The sequence below is a fragment of the Oncorhynchus mykiss genome, chromosome 20 (genome assembly GCF_057628025.1).
Source record: "Oncorhynchus mykiss isolate SJ-2025 chromosome 20, ASM5762802v1, whole genome shotgun sequence".
NCBI lineage: Eukaryota > Metazoa > Chordata > Actinopteri > Salmoniformes > Salmonidae > Oncorhynchus > Oncorhynchus mykiss.
The window spans coordinates 11,881,161-11,901,848 of NC_143041.1; the positions used below are offsets into that span (position 1 = coordinate 11,881,161).

Consider the following 20,688-nt stretch of genomic DNA (forward strand, 5'->3'; position numbering starts at 1 on the left):
ATGATAATTGAACTCAAAAGATGCCCAACGATTGAACAGAGCAGTAGCTGAGTTTATCTGTCTGGATCAAGTGCCATTCTGTGACCTGGTAATATGGCTTCTTTTTTGCAGTGGTATTGTTTTGTTATTGTTTTGGTATTGAGTATTGGGATACTAAACCAGCTATCGAAGTCAAAAATCTGGTAATGTGACAACACTAGTACTCTCTATTGCTGCTTTTCAACTGTAACGCCAGTGTTATACTTAAGCAATAAGGCACGATGGGATCTGGTATATGACCAATATACCACCACATGGGCTGTTCTTAAGCAGGACGCAACGCAGAGTGCCTGGATACAGCCATTAGCCGTGGTATATTGGCCATATACTATAAACCCCCAAGGTGCCTTTGTGCTATTATAAACTGGTTACCAATGTAATTAGAGCAGTAAAAATAAATATTTTGTCATATCCGTGATTTTTGATCTGATATACCACGGCTGTTAGCCAATCAGCATTCAGGGCTTCAACCACCCAGTTTATAATAGTGTATACAACCTGATGTTATAGGAAATTGTGTTTCCATAGTGTAGCAAAGGCTCTTATTTATCATAGACTTTTTAGTTCACTGTTCCATTAAATTGCGCTTTTTGTTAACTGTCCCTTTAACTGCAGACACCTCTGAGCCATAGAGATGTATAGAGATCGCAATGTATCAGTCCTCAATGGCACTGCCCATGTTAAACACGCTTTTTGGCACTAGAGACCCTTTGTACATCTCTATGCCGAGCACACCTGCAACCAATTTCACTTCTTAAATACCTGAGTTCCTTTGTCTTTTAGTTCAGTGCCAAACAATCTAAGCACTAGTACAAAACCTCTCCAACATGTATCCTTTCATTTCTGTTATCCGTGAGTCCAATACCCAAACGTAAGTAACCCGCAATATTATTTACATTCTTCAATTGATCTGCATTTAAAGATGCACTGTTCTTTATTAGTGGTATGATGTTGTTAGAAATATTTGCATATTGAAAGGATCTCATTTGTACCTTCAATTAATATTTTACTGCTTTGGAGAAATTATATTTATCATTTGACTACTGGCTCAGATTGTGAAAAGTAATTGTTTAAGATCAAATATGCTGATAAATGTTTTCGTTTACTGTCAGCACAAGTCAATGGAAATTAAGTTTGAATTGGAGGAAATAAAACAGAACCTCAAGTCTCTCTCCTTATCCTCTAACCCGGGATCACTGTGTCACCTACCTCACCCAGAGCATTCAAAATAGGCAACCTGCCTTATCACATTGCTAGGGCTGACAGTGAGAACTTCTGAAGAGCAACAACCTCTGCATAATCGAAAGTTGCATTGTGAGGTGTTAACCGTCAAAGGTGTAAACCCATGTTCACAGTTAGCCATCGTTATGCAGATGCAGCCCCAGTGGACTCGCCCCCAAGATAGCGCAGGTTCTTCGGCGCCATGGCCCATCTGGCTTAGCACAGTTTGTTGAATAGATTCCATGATCCGGACATGAGCGAGTGCTCGGCTCCTTCACGCCACTATGTATGTGCGCTCTAATCATTGTGACGTATAGCACCAGGCAAATTGGCATGAAAAGGACAATACGTATGCAGATCTAGAGCCCATTTCTCTGACCATTCGGTTATACGCTAGGGCTTGTGTTTCAAGCGCTTCCATTACGCCTCAAAGCTTACTTCCCAAATGGATTTTAAGTGGATTAAAACGTCCCGATTGGTCAAAGTTCACCCATCTCCCTCTCACTATGAGGTTCTGCTGCCCCCGGGAATGGTGTTTGCCTAATGTTTATCATGCGACTACAGTGCTATGGAAGAACAGGGAACAAACATACTAACCCATCCCCCATTCCATGTGAGCGCGTGCACGCCTCATGGTTGCTCTTACCCGGGATCTCTGCATGGGGTTGTCAAAGTCTGTTCCCTCGGGGGCCAAGCACAGCCATCCGCCGTAAATAGGTTTGGCCTGTAAAACAGAGCGATTTAGACAATCATTAAAATTGTTGGGAAGCAGTCAGCAAGGAGAGGGCACATTTTGTGGTCCAGATGTTCCTATAGACCCTCCCAATGAGGCAGTTTTCAAACCACAAAACCAGTTAGCAAGCCTGTTGGCCTAATTAGCATTGTTTGATAGACACCATTGCCTTGCATTCAAATGACGTAAATGAAGATTTGTGAATGAGAACAGCGCCTGCTTATAAACCTACATTCACTTCGTGGAAGTTGTTTGAGCCAAAAACCTGCATGTTTCCAATGAAAACACAGAAGTTCAAAAGATGTGGAAATGTATAAACATGGAGCAGAGCTCCCACGGTGAGGGGGTGGCTGTTTAAAATGGCTGCTCTTTGCACTCTAAAACTTGTTTGTCTTGGTCTAACTTTTACTGTTAAACATTACCAAGAAGCAGCTGTCAGGGCTGTTTTGCAAAAAAAAAAAAATCCCTCCTACCTTCTTTACCTCAAAATCCAGACTAGTGTCTTACACGTGCGGAAGAGGAGTGTACGATTATTAGACTGTGTGGGTATTGGCCCTGGCTGTCACTAGCTAGCCCGTGTCCCTGCATGTCTGTCAAATCTATGTGCCTTGTTTCCGCTTGCATAGACCGACTGCCTATAGAGACATTTAATTGGTTACTTTTAACAGGTGATGGGGTGACTGAGGAGATAAACATGCCATGACCTAGTCCTAAGAAATCTGATAAGTCTACCATTTTGGCAGCAATGATGACTAATTATTTTACTTATTGCTGATTAGCTGATTATCTGCAGCAATGAAGTCTACGCCTAGGCTACGATCCAAAATTGATGTTTCCTGTCCTCAGATCTTATATGGGCAATGTTATCAATAAAGTAGCAAAAATCACACAGGTCTTGCTATAATGCATAACCGATTTCTCCATTCTTCTCTTACAAAACATCCAAAGAGAGAGCGAGGAAGAGAGAAAGAGCTGGACAGGAAAGAATGAGCGAGACACAAGGAGAGGCAGTGTAAGCGAGCAGCTGTGGCCTGTAGCGATGTTGGTGGGCTGAGGAGCCAGGAGACCCGGGGAGGAGGGACACACCCTTGCACCCTTCCTCCCTCCACACACACACACACACACAAGCCTCACTTCCTCTATAGTGGTCCTCCTTTGACCTCACCCTCCCCCCTCAGCTATCTCCCACAGACCTTCTACCTTCCCCCTCCCTTCCAACCCGCCTCCAACCCCACCGGCAGTGAGGTTAACCCATAGAGATAGGACTCTAGTGCCCAAAAGTCTGTTTTAGCATGGGCAGCGCTATTGGGGACTTTCACAATGTTGAAGTAGAAAACTGGGTGGGACTTCCTATGGGTTAAGGGAGGATCACATCATTCCATCCAGGTCAACAGGAGGGATTAACCAATGAATTACACACGTGAGAAAACATTCCATAACTTCAGGTGGCAGTAAATCATCAACCTTGGCTTCATACCTGTTCAAACACACTCCAAGTGGCAGTATGCACTGTTTCAGTTTGTTTACCAACTCATAGTAGAAGAAAATTGACAACTTCAAAATGGAGATGCTCATACTCTCTCAGATGCCATAATCGGACAGATAAAATTGCGTCCTCTATCACGCGTTAACCTCTTATTGCCTCCCTAGTACAATCCAGGGAGGCCTGGACGCTCTTCTCTCCTCCACTCATTTAAGAGTCATGCCAAAAGGTCCATTCAAACGTAAGGTAGACCCATCTGAAAGTTCACCTTACTCCTCCTAGCCAAGTAAAACCAATGCAGAGCCTTTGATTTTACACTGAACAAAAATATAAACGCAACATGTAAAGTGTTGGTCCATTGTTACATGAGCCGAGATCCCAGAAATGTTCCATTCACACAAAGCATATCTCTCAAATGTTTTGCACAAATTTGTTGACATCCCTGCTAGTGAGCATTTCTCCTTTGCCAAGATAATCCATCCACCTGACAGGTGTGGCATATCAAGAAACTGATTAAACAGCACAATCATTACACAGGTGCACCTTGTGCTGGGGACAATAAAAGGCCACTTTAAATGTGCAGTTTTGTCACACAACGCCACAGATGTCTCAAGTTGAGGGAGCGTGCAGTTGGCATGCTGACTTGCCGCAATGTCCACCAGAGCTGTTGCCAGATAACTGAATGTTAATTCCTCTACCATAAGCCTCCTCAGACACCGTTTTGGAGAATATGGCAGTACGTCCAACTGGCCTCATAACTGCAGACCACGTGTATGGGATCGTGTGGACGAGCGGTTTGCTGATGTCATTGCACACTGAGTACCCCATGGTGGGGGTATGGTATAGGTAGGCATAAGTTACTGACAACGGGCACAACTGCATTTTATCGATGGCAATTTGAATGCACAGAGATACCATGACGAGATCCTGAGGCCCATTGCTGTGTCATTCCATCTGCCTCCATCACCTGTTTCCAAGATGATAATGCACGGCCCCATATCGCAAGGAGTATAGTTGTCACACCAGATACTGACTGGTTTTCTGATCCATGCCACTACCTTTTTTTTTTTTTTTAGGGCATCTGTGACCAACAGATGCATATCTGTATTCCCAGTAATGTGAAATCCATAGGTTAGGGCCTAATGAATTTATTTCAATTAACTGATTTCCTTACATGAACTGTAACTCAGTAAAATATTCGAAATTGTTGCATGTTTATTTTTGTTTAGTATAGATAGAACTGGAACTTATAGGTCTAAGACGTCATTTTGGACCATGTGGAATTGAGATCTATGTATGTTAATTTGAGAACTTGGGGCTCCACTGGTGAGAGTAACCTGTGAGAAACTCTGTTCCAGTTTCAATCCCAACCCCGCACTTTCACAAGCTCTTCCTCTCCTCCCTCAAATCTTTCCATACCCCTGCCTCCTCTCTCTCCCTGGGTTTTCACTCTCCTTCCCTCTATACTCCCATCATCACCCCACTATCACTCCCAAACTGTTCTCTCTGTCTGTATTTCCACCATTTCCTTGCCTCCCACCTTCTATCCTGAGTGGGTTCTATCTCACCAACGCAGAGCAGCATAGCTCAGCAATAGCCTTGATCCAGAAAAAAAACCTTTGAAACTATTATCATATCCCAGCAGAATGTAAACTTTTTAATATGATCTTTGAGAACTAGAAATGACTAAAAATAAAAAGGTAGAAAGTCAGGGATAATAGACCAAACTAATTTGAGTATTTTTTTTACATGGCTGGATTACTGATAGGGCACATACCCGGGGGCCCCATTGGTTTTATTATGTTTGAGCATAAGAACACAGAATTAGCTATGGCAAAATGAGTGTGGATTGTAGGAAATTAGCTTTCACGCTGCAGAAACATTTCTCGGCTCCATGGGAAAATTTTTAGAGAATTACAGGAAATGAGCTGAAAAACGCCACATCTCTCTACGCCGCCAATTCCGGAACGATTTATGCCAAGCCAACGGCCTTGTCGGGGGCGTGGTTGGGCTACCTCTGTTTTGATCTAGAACAACCTTGCCTGACTCCACCGCTGCTGGAAAAATGCTAGGGGAAACACTGCATGACCAACTAAATACACCAGCACCAAACATACTCTTCCACCACATTCATTTCCTTTCAGATAACTTTTCCATGTGGGCTAGGCATATCTCTTTCAATGTTGTATTCATGCTCGAGGCGTGCTCGATTGACCTGAGAGTAGTGTGAAAGTTTGAGTTAAACAGAATAACTCGCTTTAAATGTAGGGCTCAAATTCAGTTAGACTAATGAGTGCCTCTCTAGGAGCCAAGCATAGTGTTCAAACCGCATTAAGATACACTTAACCCAGCCAGGGTGCATCTACTAACCAGAGGCCGAGCGCATAGAATTCTGATTTCATTTCGTCCACTCAGTGCTAAGGATGCCATTACAGAATATGAGAGCGCAGATAGGCTACATTCTTCCGTGTTTACATTTTTCCTGTTCAAAATGGCAGTCAGTCATGACTAGTTCTTTGGATAGATTTGGGCTAAACTTATTTTTAAGGGGTTGTTTTGTTTTATGAGATTAGAACTAGCTAGCTGTAGCGTATTGTTTAAATTCTCAGACTCCCCTGGTATGAGAACTCATTACTAGCCCTATATGGACAGAGCAGCGGATAGAAGCATCTCTGGTTCCAGTGGTGACGTCATAAAGGCCCTGGGAGAGAGCAAGGCTGGGTCTCAGGAGGATTAAAGAAGTGATGTAATCGCTTTAAGATTCTAGTCCTGACTCAGGTGTCCAGGTCTGAAGGGGTTAACCCCGCAGTAATCATAAGCAGGCTGTCATACACACAAGCAGAGAAATGCAAACACACTTTCTCACTCATACACTACACAAGCAGAGAAACACACATTCTCACTAATACACAAGCAGAGAAACACATGCACACTTTTTCAATCACACACATTTTGTGGAGGAGAGGATGCTTGCTGGCGTTGCTGTTCTTAAGCCATGTTCAAGGGCCCATCTGGACCTCATCGCATGAGATCAATTATAGGATACAACAGAAACTAGCTAATGATCTCAGAGATAGAAATCCTCTCATTCACTACTTCACTGGCTGAAGGAAACCAGGGGGACTTGTAATACGACTTGAGTACACATACAGTATTTCACCGGATGTGCTACCTGTCCCAGACTTGCTGTTTTCAACTCTCTAGAGACAGCAGGAGTGGTAGAGATACTCTAAATGATCTGCTACGAAAAGCCAACTGACATTTACTCCGGAGGTGCTGACCTGTTGCACCCTCTACAACTACTGAGATTTATTATTATTTGACCCTGCTGGTCATCTATGAACATCTTGGTCATGTACTGTTATAATATCCACCCAGCACAGCCAGAAGAGGACTGGACACCCCTCCATAGCCTGGTTCCACTATAGGTTTCTTCCTAGGTCATTTTTCCTAGCCACTGTGCTTCTACACCTGCATTGCTTGCTGTTTGGGGTGTAGGCTGGGTTTCTGTACAGCACTTTGGCTTTAAAATACATTTGATTGATTGTGAGGACTTTGTGTAGACCTACACTTAAGTTGAATATGGGGTCACGTTCAGGAGGGCACAATCTTCTTGTTTGCGGCCACAGTTATCAGAGCGTGGCAGCACAGTCCCTTAAGTCAGCTGGTGACCCTGCCTGCCAGTCATATGGATGTTTCAGGACAATGTCTCCCAAAAAATTGGACAGGATCCATGATGGGTCAGCTGATTCCTCATTTTGGGAGGATGGTGTTATTTGCCAGTAATAAATGTTATTCCTAACCTGAAGCTGGTCAAACCTCCCTTATCCAAATCTAATGGTCATTTGTGGCTTTACACCGGGGTCCTATTATTATTACAGCTGATTCCTCATATTGAACCAGTGGTTGATCGTGAGAAACACTGGTTTTCTTCCTAGCAGACCACACCTTAGTTTGTCAGACTGAAGCAGGAGATTATACAATCATATACATGCATACACACACCATTAGTTCATCTCTAAAGGAGTCCGTCTTCAACAAATGGTCACTGAATGAGGACACAACCAGAATGACACACACGCTGAGCTATAAATCACAGACACTACCAATTAATAGACTTGAGGATGGCAAAGTAGACAGCATGAAATGACATTGTCAGTTTCTAAAGGTTTTAGAATACTAATTGGAAGTTTGACTAGGTAGCAAGCTAAAATATTGCCAAAATTCGACTGTTACACAACTTGACAGTAACAGCAAACTCGAAACGCCCAAATGGTCACATTGTCGCATAGGTGTTTGTAAGATGTGAACTGCAATGTGGCTACATCATCACAATAACAATTATTTACCTGATTCAGATCTTGATCGGTCAAGAGATGCAACTCCCGAGGTTTGAAGCAGTTCTGACATTTACTTTTATTAAAAATGTTCGCCTGGAATTTTCTGCAAGGGTTCTCTTTCGCTGTAGACATTGTATATCGCCTCCGTTCACCGTAAATGTAAATCAGTTCAAAATTGACGACTGGATAATCCGTTCTGCGTTTCTTTCATCCAATTTGGAACAAGGGCCCAGCAATTCAACGCATGATGATCCAAATAACGATATAGGCTAACGTTAGTGGTCTTGAGTTTTACACACACAAAACAAATTCAAGGTTTCTATTGTTTAGTTGTACCCAATTTATATGATCCAATATATGACTGCTAGTCATCAAGATTGCGAGACACCATTCTTGTGCGTTATTCAGTCCATGGCCTGCCCTTAATTCACAAAGCCGAACGAGTAACGTTAGCTAAGCGATTAACAAACTCACTAGCTTGGTTTTTTGTAATCATTGACGTTATTGTGCAAATTGCAAAAACAGCAACTGCACATTATAACATGCACCCATTTGACGGAAAATCTCAAACGTGGAGGTAGCTGGCTATCAAGAGCTGGCTAGCTACGATCGTAGCTAGCAGTTGCTCTTTGCAAAGTCTACCACCACTGCTTCTTCGCTGGCTATAGCAGTAAATTAGCTAGCGAGCTGGAAATCCTCTCGCCTAGCTGTTTAGCTTGGGTTAAAACGGTCCAGAATATAAATGTTCAGTGAAATTCTCTCCCCGTTGACACATAGTAAACGGACAAAGCACCTCTTGCAGAATCATTGAAGCATCAACGACTTTTTCGGTTTTGTTTTGATAATCAGCTCCTGTAGCTGCCCCCTGGTTTATATTCTTCCTATTTTCAGGCGAAATCTTTCCCAGTGGAGAGGTCGCGAGCTCACAGATTTGTTGGGCATTGTGAACCTAGTGACATCACGGTCACGTGACCATACGGCATCATTTCAAAATAAAAGTCCCCTGTAATTGTTTAACTTTTATTTTCTGATTTTAAAATCACAAATATTAAAGTTTGAAGTGACTTAAATATAAACGTATTGAAAAAAACGAACAATGTATTATTGAAATCAATTAATAAAGATCGATTTACTGTCTAATATATTTTTTTTAACTATAAATTATAATGATGCAAATATACCAACACTGTTGCTGGAAGTATTAATGGTTTTAAACTACTGTCAACTCTTAACAGAACAGGATTTAAACATGTTTTGAAGAAAATATTTTCACATTTTCCCTGTTCAAGGGTCACTTTTTTTCAGGGCAACAGCATACTCCTCCCATCTGACATTGACTCCTGAGGTGTTGAACTTCGCCACCCCTCCTAGTCTGGGTCCTCTCTAGGTTTCTTAGGTTCTTACCTGCTGGGGAGTTTTCTTAGCCACTGTGCTTCTGCATTGTTTGCTTCTTTTTCTTTTTTTTGGCTGAGTATCTGTAAAGCACTGTAAACAGCTTTATAAAATATATTTGATTGATATCCACATTTAAACTAAATATGATATAGCACTATACAGCTATTTGCTACCATATTGTTAATTATATACAAGTTGTCTCCAATAAAGTGGGGTGATTTGGAATCCTCAGACTACAAATAGAATCTGGTGTCAAACCAGGAAGATCTGCATCATTCTATAGTTTTTGGAGGAAAACCTACTGTTACCAAAACCGTCTTTTCATTACAGCATTATACAGCTATGTGTTACTGTACTGTTGGAACTACACATTATCTCCAATAAAGAGGGGGTGATTTGGAATCCTCAGACACTCTACTAATAGGATCCAGTGTCATACCATCAAGGTTTGCGTCAGTATGGTATTTTTTTCAGCAGAAAGCTACTTCCACCACTGACAAAAATAGTGATTTTCAATGAAAGCCTCTGACATCACTATACAGCTATTTGTTCCTGTACTGTTGGAACTATACACGTTCTCAAAGACTGTGCTAATAGGATCTGGTGTCATCCCAGGAAGTTTTGTGTCATTCAATAGTTTTTTTTTGCGGAAAACCTACTGTCAACTGTTACCAAAACCCTCTTATTATAGCACTATACAGATATGTTCTACTGTCTCCAATAAAGAAGGTGATTTGGAATCCTCAAACACCATACTAATAGGATCTGGTGTCATGCCATGAAGATTTGTGTAATTCAATCTTTTTGGATAAAATTCTACTGTCAACTGCTACAATTATATATTTTTTCATTACAGCAATATAAAGGCTTTTGCCAATGTACTGCTAATTCTATAGAAGTTGTCTCAACTATAGAGGGGGGGGGGGGGGGGGGGGGGGTTGGAATCCTTAGACACTCTGCTAACAGGATCCAGTGTCATACCATTCATATTTACGTCAATAGTGTTTTTTTCGGCAGAAAGCTACAGCCACCACTGACTTTTAATTATTTGTTTTACGACAGCCACTATCCTATTGTTCCTATAGCCTACTGTCAGTCAATTCAAATCCAATTATATTTGTCACAGGTGTAGACCTTACTGTGAAATGCTTACTTACAAGCTCTTAACCAAAAATGCAGTTAAAATAAATAAACAATAACACCTACATTTCTTTTTTAAATAACAAGAAATAAAAGTAACAAATAAAGAGCAGGAGTAAAATAACAATAGCAAGGCTATATACAGGGGGTACCTGTACAGAATCCATGTGCAGGGGCACTGGTTAGTCCAGGTAATATGTACATGTAGGTAGAGTTATTAAAGTGACTGATTAGATAATAACAGAGAGTAGCAGCAGAGTAAAAGAGGAGGGGAGGGGGGGCAATGCAAATAGTCTGGGTAGCCATTTGATTAGGTGTTCAGGAGTCTTATGGCTTGGGGGTAGAAGCTGTTTAGATGCCTCTTGGTCCTAGTCTTCGCACTCCGGTACTGCTTTCCATGCGGTAGCAGAGGGAACAGTCTATGACTAGGGTGGCTGGAGTCTTTGACAATTTTTAGGGCCTTCCTCTGACACCGCCTGGTACAAAGGACCTGGATGGCAGGAAGCTTGGCCCCAGTGATGTACTGGGTCGTACGCACTACCCTCTGTAGTGCCTTGCGGTCGGAGGCCGAGCAATTGCCATACCAGGCAGTGATGCAACCGATCAGGATGCTCTCGAGGGTGCAGCTGTAGAACCTTTGAATAATAACCTGTAATATTATAAAATTACATAATACCCTGTATTATAGCAGATCGCTGGTTAATACAGACAATACCCTTCCTTTATTTCAACCCACATTTCTGACCACAAATCAGGTACATGTGCTGTCTGTCCAGTTGATGTAAACTTTCCACACAAATATTAATTTGAAAAAACTAAAGACCTTCACAGTGTAGGTCTGTTGTTTTCAACAGTGTAATAATAATTTATATTTTTTTTACGTTTATATAACAATCAATAACAATAACAGTTTATAGCACTGCAACATAACTGTTTATAACAATGTACAGCACATCCACCAACGCAGGGATGCGTTTCAAGAGCGTAAACTATTTTGTTTTTGAATCCTCAGACCCCTGACTGGGAACAACATGGGGAACACTGCCATCTAGTGGAACGGAAATTCAAATATTATTCCAGATATTATTTAATGAAGAATATTGAACTTTATATCATTAATTCATTTACAACACATTAATATTTAACATTGTTTAATACACATTTCGATGTCCCCTTATTAACATGTACCGATTGCATATTTAATTTAATTTACCCACCTTGGCAAAGTTCCTATTTACAAATAACCACCAGAACTCAACAATAAGCCTCAATACTTACCAAAATAGCATCAAAAGGAGAGGTTAGGATCAGATAAAAAAAGAACGCATATTGAAACAGGCTAAATATACTACGATTTGTGATGTTGTGCTCAAGTAGAGGGAATACTTTTATTTTGAAACTTTTTGCGCGATTTAGGTGTTGACGTCACTTAACGAGTCCTAACAATAGCGATTTAAAAAATGGTTCAAATTCAAGTGAACAGCATTGTTCACACTACAACGCCAATTACAACAAGAGTGAAGAACAATAACTAGAGCTATCATTTGGGTCACTTTCAGAGCGATTTTTCTTCCCGGTCCCTCCAACCATAAAACATTGACAATCAATCAAAAGCTCGTTCTATTGAAGCATTATTGATTCTAGGTGCTGCTAGGAGAAGCGAGAAGGCAGAGCGCACTGGTAAGCATGCCTGAATAACTGCGCATGTGTGAGCATGTTGGTGGCCACATCGGCTTCCTATTTCGCAACAAAGCATCCTTCACTCATGCTGCCAAACATACCATCGTAAAACGGACTATCCTACCGATCCTTGACATCCAAGATGTCATTTACAAAATAGCCTCCAACACTCTACTCAGCAAATTGGCTGCAGTCTATCAGTGTCATCCGTTTTATCACCAAAGCCCCATATACTACCCACCACTGACACCTGTACCTTCTCGTTGGCTGGCCCTCGCTTCATATTCCTGCCAAACCCACAGGCTCCAGGTCATCTACAAGTCTCTGCTAGGTAAAGCTCCGCCTTATCTCAGCTCACTGGTCAACATAGCAGCACCCACCAGTAGCACGTGCTCCAGCAAGTATATTTTACTGGTCACACACTTTTCTATTGTGTTTGACTCTATGTTTGTTTATTCCATGTGTAACTCTGTGTTGCTTTTGTCGCACTGCTTTTCTTTATCTTGGCCAGGTCACATTTGTAAATGAGAACTTGTTCTCAACTGGTCTACCTGGTTAAATAAACGTGATATATATTTTAAATTAATTATAGGACACTTGGGAGAATGATGATCCACGACAAACAGCTATGTTTTTGATGGTAGGCCTATCTGTTAACGCCAGTACATCCTGAGAAAATATTCACTATGACAGGCCTGCGAATGTGCCTCTCTGGACCTTGTAAACGGTCGAGAAAATGCCCTTTGCTGATCCAAATGTTTTTTGGGGGAATTAAACATGTGTTCAAAACCAGGGCCTTTTAAGATGAGGGAGGACAATTTTTACAACATATTGGATGACTGGCATTCATATTCCATTCACCCAGTTCAATGTAAAAGTGATGGGTTTAGGCTACTACATGATACTTGAATTTACCCTATACCCATCATGAGGTTGCTACAACCTAGCTTATGAATGAAAGTTTACAATGTAGGTGCACACAAGTCGAGAAATTTGAGATGACAGAGAGACACATGCAATACCGCCTTGCACACTCTGCCTGCATCTAGGGAGTAATCACTAGTCCAACATTTGCAAACAAGAGTTTAGTTTGGACAAATTCAAGTATGTTTATCCCTGTTTTGTTCCGTTTGCTTCTGTTTAAGCAATGTTTTTCAACAGAATCGGCGGAATGAATACACCCCTGATCACGTGCAAACACAGTTCACTTTTATAGCAGCCACGCTGTATTCCTTCTCACATCTATGCGCTCTCCTCCTCTCACCTTTTCCCTTCGCTTGTGGACTTTAATGTACAACACATCAGCAATATGTGACCAGGCGAAAAAAAACTTTCCAAGCCAAACCATGTCATAACCGCTACACACAACTTATATCATTGTCACCATATTAGCTAAAGTAACATAAGAATCAACATAGCTACAGTAATAAAACTAACACGTTAGAAAACCTGATACAATCATGCAGTAACATTAGTGTGCAGCTTTTCATGGTTCGGGCTTAGTTCCAGTGAAGAGACATTTTAACGCTACAGCATACAATGATATTCTAGACAATTCTATGCTTTCAACTTTGGGGCAACATTTTGGGAAGGCCCTTTCCTGTTTCAGCATGACAATGACCCTGTGCAGAAAGCGAGGTCCATAAAGAAATGGTTGGTTGAGATTGGTGTGGAAGAACTTGCCGGCCCTGCACAGAGCCCTGACCTCAACCCCATCAAACATCTTTGGGATGAATTGGAACACTGACTGTGAGCCAGGGCTAATGGCCCAACATCAGTGCCCGACATCAGTAATGCTCTTGTGGCTGAATGGAAGAAAGTCCCCACTGCAATGTTCCAACATCTAGTGGAAAGCCTTCCCAGAAGAGTGGAGGCTGTTATAGCAGCAAAGGCGGGACCAACTCCATATTAATGGCCATGATTTTGGAATGAGATGTTCAATGAGCAAGTGTCCACATACTTTTGGTCATTTAGTGTATGATTACATTGTGCATGTATACAGTAAACTGGGAATTGAGCTCACAACCTCTTGATTCACTGTACTTCAATCTTACTGTTACGCCACCATGTCCGTGTCACGTATGAGTTAATCGGACTATTCTCATCATTGATTTTATTTATTTGTTTCAGCAATTTAAGGTCTTTCTGTACAGCTGTCTAATGATATTCCTGAATCACTATGATCAATAAGATATTTTCTTAAGTGTACTTTCAACAGAGATGAGATTAACTTCAAAGTGCACTCACCCTATTTCTTACACCGATCAAATTGTTTCAGATCCACACAAGTGCCGAGGGAGGAGGGTTTATGCTTCTGGACAGGGCCTAACTATACTGGCCCAATAAACACATGCCTTAGAGATAGCCCTTATTGGTTCAGTGGTTAGGGTGTTCATCATTGGTGCTAGTGGCCTGGGTTTGAGACCCGCTAGGGGTGTCACCCTACGCTTACATTCTAAGCTATAAATAGGTTGTCATTGCCGTTTTGATTGCATTTATCCAACATTTTGATTGTTTATCTGGACATTTCATTAGAACACTTGGAAATATTGTTTATTATCACAATATGTATAGATTTCTTCTCTTTTACGCATTTCTGGAACTTTGGCAAAGAGCTTTGTGCCTTTGTGCACAACCTCCAGATGCTTTTTCAGAGTTTGTATTTGACTACAATTCTTTCTCCTCGATTAACTCAAAATAATGGGACCATTTCCACAAGGAAAAGGTTCAAAGCGGGGGTAACACAACTGCCATAGGCTTTAGGATAGCCTATTGGGAAAAGGGTTAGCCTAAAGCATGAAAACCATTAGCATGAGACAAGGCTTTATTTTTATATATCAAGGCGGTAGAGATATGCTTCTGAAAGTACTATACGGTTTATTTGAAAAAGAAATGAATAATATTTAAATATTTAAAAATAGTAACTCATTATATTACTCCATAAGTAATATATTAATAAGTAAATCAAATCAATGATGACAGAATGGTCAAATGAACTGTTAACAGACATGGTGGCGTAGCAGGAAGATCTGAATGTCGTGAACTGGGGTTCAGAGTTCAAATCCCAGGTGAGGACATGTTAATAATTACTGTATAAATTAACATGCACAATGTAATCATTTACAGTGCATTCGGAAAGCATTCAGACCTCTTGACTTTTTCCACATTTTGCTACATTACAACTTTATTCTAAAATTGATTTTTTTAAAAACGTTTCCTCATCAATCTACACACAATCGGGGGTGAAGGACCTTGGTCGGGGAGGTGACCCTCCGACTGAGTTCCAGAGTTCCTCTGTGGAGATGGGAGAACCTTCCAGAAGGAAAACCATCTCTGCAGCACTTCACCAATCAGGCCTTTATGGTAGAGTCGCCAGATGGAAGTCACTCCTCAGTAAAAATGCACATGACAGCCCACTTGGAGTTTGCCTGAAAATAGCTGTACAGTGACACTCTCAGTCCAACCTGACAGAGCTTGAGAGGATCTACAGAGAAGAATGGAAGAAACTCCCCAAATACAGGTGTGCCAAGCTTGTAGCGCCATACCCAAGAAGACTCGAGGCTGTAATCGCTGCCAAAGGAGCTTCAACAAAGTACTGAGTAAAGGGCCTGAATACTTATGTAAATGTAATATTTCCATTTATTTTATATTTTTATTGCTAACATTTAAAAAAAACTGTTTACTTTGGAATTATGAGGTATTGTGTGTAGATTGATGAGGGGGGGGGGGGGGGTTACTATTTACTCCATTTTATAATCTTTTTTGGAGAACGTTTCTTTGGGACCATCAGGTGATGTCCTGACAACAAATGTTCTTGCAACGTTCCCATGAAATGTGTCTAACATTTTAAAATGTTATATTCTGAAAACATGGCTCATTATTTTGTTGTGTTAACTCTGTTAGACAGAGATAATACACTTACAAATATTGAACCATTTTAAGATACAAACCTTAATTGTAAGCGGGATTAACTTGTAACCTTTATGTAATCTATTCCTAACCTGCTGAATGACTACATACTGGTTGGTCAAATTCCTCTTCTGTTTTTTATATTAATCTCTAGCTTTGCCACAGCCAGTTCACTAGGGTCCTATTTTAAGTATATTGGGGGACACACACCAATTGTCCCCATTCGTTTTGGCAACATGGTGGCATGTCTAAGATCCTATGGGCACCACATAGGAGTATTAATGGCTGATTCCGCCACATGCTATTATAAGCAACCCGCTCCCACACCTAAGCAGTGGGTCCGGCAGAAACACAGAGGGGGAGTTGTGTGAATGGACGGCGGGATAGAGGCATAGAGAGGGCGAGAGAAGGGATACTTCTCGGTTATCTAACTGAACCTGGAGAACAACAGAAGATTAGCTCCTTACGCACGCTGTAAGTGATCCGAGAATAACCCAGATTAAGTGTGTGTGTATTTGTTTGTGTGTGCTGTAGCCGTCTATTTGTTAACCAGGTGATAACCCAGACAGATCCCTAGGTCTTGTCAACCTACCAATGCCTTTTCTGTGCTGTTGTGTGCCTGTGGTGCCTGCATACAGAGCACAAATATCCCTTTTGCCTATGAGAATTGGTGTTACGATAAGTTATATTTCTTACTGTATAAGGCGGGTAAGGTCATAGCCTACAGTAGGCTATGTTTGTGTCCACATTTGCTGGCGTATCCAGTGACTATCCTGGAGGTGACACAGTGCAAGGCATTTAGTGGTGACAGGCAGGTTGGTCTGGCCCAGACTATATTTAGCTGTCTTCCTCAGACACTCTTTATATGGCCACACTTGTCAGCAGTGCTACCAGACTCACCCTGTGAAACCCTGAATGCTCACATGCACAGGGGATAGATGGATATACATGGATCAGAGGGGGGAAATGTTCTGTGTATTGTCTTTTGTCTACAGCTACTTGACATGATTATGGCTACTGGTGTGGCTATACTTTAGTCATATTGTCAGTGTGAGGAGTAAAGTAGAAGTGTTTGCTCTCTAGGGGGTTAAGTGGTGTCTTCGCCATGTGCTCGCACCGATCCAATCCTTGTAGATCTATACCAAGAGCCTAGGCTTGGAAGTGGGCACAGCTGTCCTCGGGAAGGGTTCAGCGTCAAACCCATAAGACTGCCTCTACGTGCTGAAACGTGACCCTCACATTTCTCTGTCATCCTCATTCACATCTTTACGTTTTTATAGGAAGAGGTGTTTAATGTTGTCCCGTGGTAGACAGCTGATCTGGGCAACAGCAGCATTCTTCCATAGTCCCAGGTTCATTCCTCAAATGTATAAATTTTGTTACACTGCGTTTACTCCAGTTGAAATATTTTGTTATTTGATAACATTACGTTGAGATATGATTTCTGTTTGTCAATGATACAGACACAGGATTGGAACTTAAAATACCGTACATCACAAACCACAGACTGAAATACACAATTTACTGAGGGCCTCCTCTCTCTCTCCTGCAGAAGATGGCGCTCCCCACTGTGATGGTGCTGCCCATGCTGATCGTGGTGGCTGCTGGGATCTACTACATCTACAACGAGATCATCCAGTACATGTCCAAGTCCATGGTCAAGAACAAAGTGGTGGTCATCACTGATGCTGTGTCCGGAGTGGGAAGTGGTGAGGATTTTATATTCTTATTTGTAATTCAATCTCAATTCAAATGGGGATTCAAAAATAGCCTGCGAAGAATGTCTAATGTTCTGACCGTATAGCCAACAATGTAATGTTGTTCAATTCTGAAACAGAGGACTGGGTAAATGCCACCGTTGACTAAATCCATCCCTCTCTCTATCTTTCTCACCCGCTCCTCTCTCCCTCTCCAGAGTGTGCTCATCACTTCCATAAGGGTGGTGCCAGGCTGATTCTGTGTGGGGCCAGCTGGGACAAGATGGAGTCTCTGTACGACACATTGACCAGCGGGGCTGACCCCAGAGTGGTGAGTAACACTAATAGGCGCCCTTGAGCAAAAGGAAAGTTCCAGTTAGTTATTATCATAGTTTTGTGCTCGCCAGTTGTCTCGGCAGTCACCGCTCCTGGTTCCTCTTCTGGTGGCAGACAATGGCAGGATATCCCCTCTGACAGTGCACTGTCCTCTGGGTATCTCTCCTGCACAGGGCAGAGAAGTGGTGTGTTCATGGAAAAAATAACAGATGTCACCAACATGAACACTAGAAAAGGGCGATATGATGATGAGCAAAGACATACGCTATTTGGAGTGTTAGTGAAAAATGTAAATGCGTAAGAGGAATTTGAAGTTTGAGTTAGAGGTTAAATCATCCTTTCTTTCAAGCACAACCACATACTTTAGTGCTGGCTGTCTTCAGACCCTCACACCCATGTTGCTATTGTATTGCTTACTGTAAAAGTCTGCGTAACAGTATAAAATCCCTGTCCTTCCTTCTCTCATTCATATGTCCTTTTCTTTTGCATCCCTCTCTCCTCTGCTCAGACGTTCCCTCCCAAGCTGGTGCTGCTGGACTTCAGTGACATGGACAGTATGCCTGAGGTGGTGAATGAGGTGGTGGAGTGCTACGGCTGTGTGGACATCCTGGTGTGTAACAGCAGCATGAAGCTGAAGGCCCCCGTACATACTGTCTCACTGGAGCTGGACAGGAACATCATGGACATCAACTACTTTGGACCCAGCACCTTGGCCAAAGGTATGAAGGACTTTTCACAGGAGGAAAAAACATGTTGTGTTGCAAGTGATTGATTCAGTTATTGATTGATTGATGTTGCAGGTGTCCTTCCAGCTATGATGTCTAGGAGGTCTGGTCACATTCTATTGGTCAACAGCATCCAGGGCAGACTGGCTATCCCCTTCAGAACCTCCTGTATGGATGCATTACATATTCCCCTGTTGCATTTCAAACACCTCGTATGAGATAAAAAACCTGTTGCACTTTCAAAGAAGGATTTGTAGTTCTCATAGTCTGATGCACAGGATTCCTGAACAGTACAGTTCAAGATAATGATTAGGCACAGTATCTCTTCTGCAACGTATGGAATGAGCCTCAGCAATGGGTGAGTCGCGTCCTGTTTATGTGTGTGCATGTGTTATTTCAGACTCGGCCTCAAAGCATGCGGTGCAGGCGTTCTTTGACTCCCTGCGAGCGGAGGTGGAGGAGTATGGGATAATAGTAAGCACTATCAGCCACACCTTCATCAACGCAGCTTTACCCTCCACCCCTCCGGCTAAACCTCAGGGCCTGTCTACATGTGAGTACATACAGCTCTCTCTGTCTAGTGTCTGCAAACATATACATGTACACCTAATGACTTCCAAGCAGAATGAGGGCGGGCAGTATATGAGTACAGACTTACACATATACACATTCATAGACTTGAGTCTATAATGATTTTCAGACTAAATCATTAGGCAATATAGCATATATTGAGTGAGTAACAAAAAATGCATATTGATTATTATGAGACCCGCTGAGGTCTTCAGTTGAGGTCTTCAGTTGTTGTCGTTATGTTTTAATATTTTGAACACGTTCCTTTTTGATCAAACCCTGTTATGTTACGCTAACTCGTGTCTTGCTCCTTCTCTCCTCAGTTGGCGTGCGCCCGGCCGATCTGGCCAATGAGATAATGCGAACGGTGAGCAGGAAGAAGAAAGAGGTTTTGCTGGCCCACCCCATCCCCTGGGTCGCTCTCTACCTCCGCTCCTTCTTTCCCTCTTTCTTCTTTGCCGTGGTTGCTGCTGGAGTGAAGGACTCTGCCATGGCAGAACAGATGCAGTAGAAGGAAGGGAAGAGAGAATAAGAAAATTAAAGAAGGACAATAGAATGTATAGTGTATTATGGCATAATGCAATGAAATCTAACCCATCGGGGCAATTCAGAAGCCTTTGCCACATGGACATGGCCTCTGATGTTATCGCAGTTTGCATTGGGTCCTGTAGATGGCAGCAGATCACTGTTGTATTCTTATGTCATGTCTGTGCAGAAAAGATGCCAAAGTTGCACCACCCACTACTATCAAAATGAACTTTTGCTCTAACTTTAAACATTGCTTCTATTGGATATTTCAATGTTTAGCCTAACCATAATTAGAATATATGACCTCATATGTTGTTTTGTGGGTGATCGTTATTGTTGTCTTTTCATTTGACCAATACACTTGTCCATGTGAATTACATTATTTGTCTGTGATTTTTATAGAAAACATTGATATAAATGTTTATTTCATTGACATTGTAAATGACATGAATGTCTAGCAGTAATACATACTTGGTATTGATATGCGTCGCACATTCACTCGCTACACACAGTCACGTGACAACTATCTCTGTAATGAGCCCTCCCTGTGATACTGTCATGTAAATGGAGTCCGAGAGAAAGGTCCCCACCTCCAACTCTGCATGTGTGTGTATCTGTTTAATTGTATGGCTCAGTCTGAGGTCCAGCTGGCCTCCATGTGTGTTAATCCTGCGGGTCACTTGCTCTCTAGGGATTTAAGTATGGGGTATAATGACAGAACTACGTGAGTTTGTATTTGGAATTTCGCAAAAGTGTAATTTAATTTCGTAAACTTGTATCATGATGTGTCACGCAAACTTGTTACTTGACATTTGAACACATTCAAGATCTGCAAGCGTAATTTATTTTCAGAATTATTGCAAATCCGTTTACGACTATGAATATTATGCTG

General features: G+C 41.8%; 2 protein-coding genes across 9 annotated transcripts in view; one reads left to right on the forward strand and one right to left on the reverse strand.

The window, feature by feature from the left end:
• The window catches only part of mpripb (myosin phosphatase Rho interacting protein b), a 71,315-nt gene extending 62,539 nt beyond the window's left edge, over nt 1–8,776 (reverse strand). For 6 of the 7 annotated variants that reach the window (XM_090212223.1, XM_021575559.3, XM_090212222.1 and 3 more), the window contains exons 1-2: nt 7,826–8,776; nt 1,907–1,984 (exon numbers count right to left, since the gene is read on the reverse strand). In XM_090212223.1, the coding sequence (XP_090068349.1) occupies nt 1,907–1,984; nt 7,826–7,948 (201 nt within the window). In that variant the 5' untranslated portion in view covers nt 7,949–8,776. Of the gene's footprint in view, nt 1–1,906; nt 1,985–2,225; nt 2,589–7,825 lie in introns of those variants that run through there. The other variant, XM_021575557.3, reaches the window with a different exon arrangement.
• A 7,493-nt stretch (nt 8,777–16,269) lies between these two features.
• Nucleotides 16,270–20,175, forward strand: dhrs7cb (dehydrogenase/reductase 7Cb). Of its 2 annotated transcripts, none has more exons than XM_021575560.3 (7): nt 16,270–16,414; nt 17,493–17,649; nt 17,856–17,968; nt 18,482–18,692; nt 18,774–18,866; nt 19,099–19,251; nt 19,592–20,175. In XM_021575560.3, exons 2-7 carry the CDS (start codon nt 17,496–17,498, stop codon nt 19,777–19,779), a joined length of 912 nt encoding a protein of 303 aa, XP_021431235.1. In that variant the 5' UTR covers nt 16,270–16,414; nt 17,493–17,495; the 3' UTR covers nt 19,780–20,175. The 2 variants fall into 2 exon arrangements, with proteins under 2 accessions (XP_021431235.1, XP_090068351.1); XM_090212225.1 differs by lacking the exon at nt 16,270–16,414 and adding an exon at nt 16,814–17,292.
• Nucleotides 20,176–20,688: the final 513 nt, after the last annotated feature.

Bases quoted from the DNA above. Each gene is read 5' to 3' on its own strand.
- dhrs7cb (XM_021575560.3), top strand. From the start codon at position 17,496: ATGGCGCTCCCCACTGTGATGGTGCTGCCCATGCTGATCGTGGTGGCT. The intron at 17,650-17,855 runs GTGAGGATTTTA...CTCCCTCTCCAG, and splicing joins TGTGTCCGGAGTGGGAAGTG to AGTGTGCTCATCACTTCCAT. The intron at 18,693-18,773 runs GTATGAAGGACT...TTGATGTTGCAG, and splicing joins ACCCAGCACCTTGGCCAAAG to GTGTCCTTCCAGCTATGATG.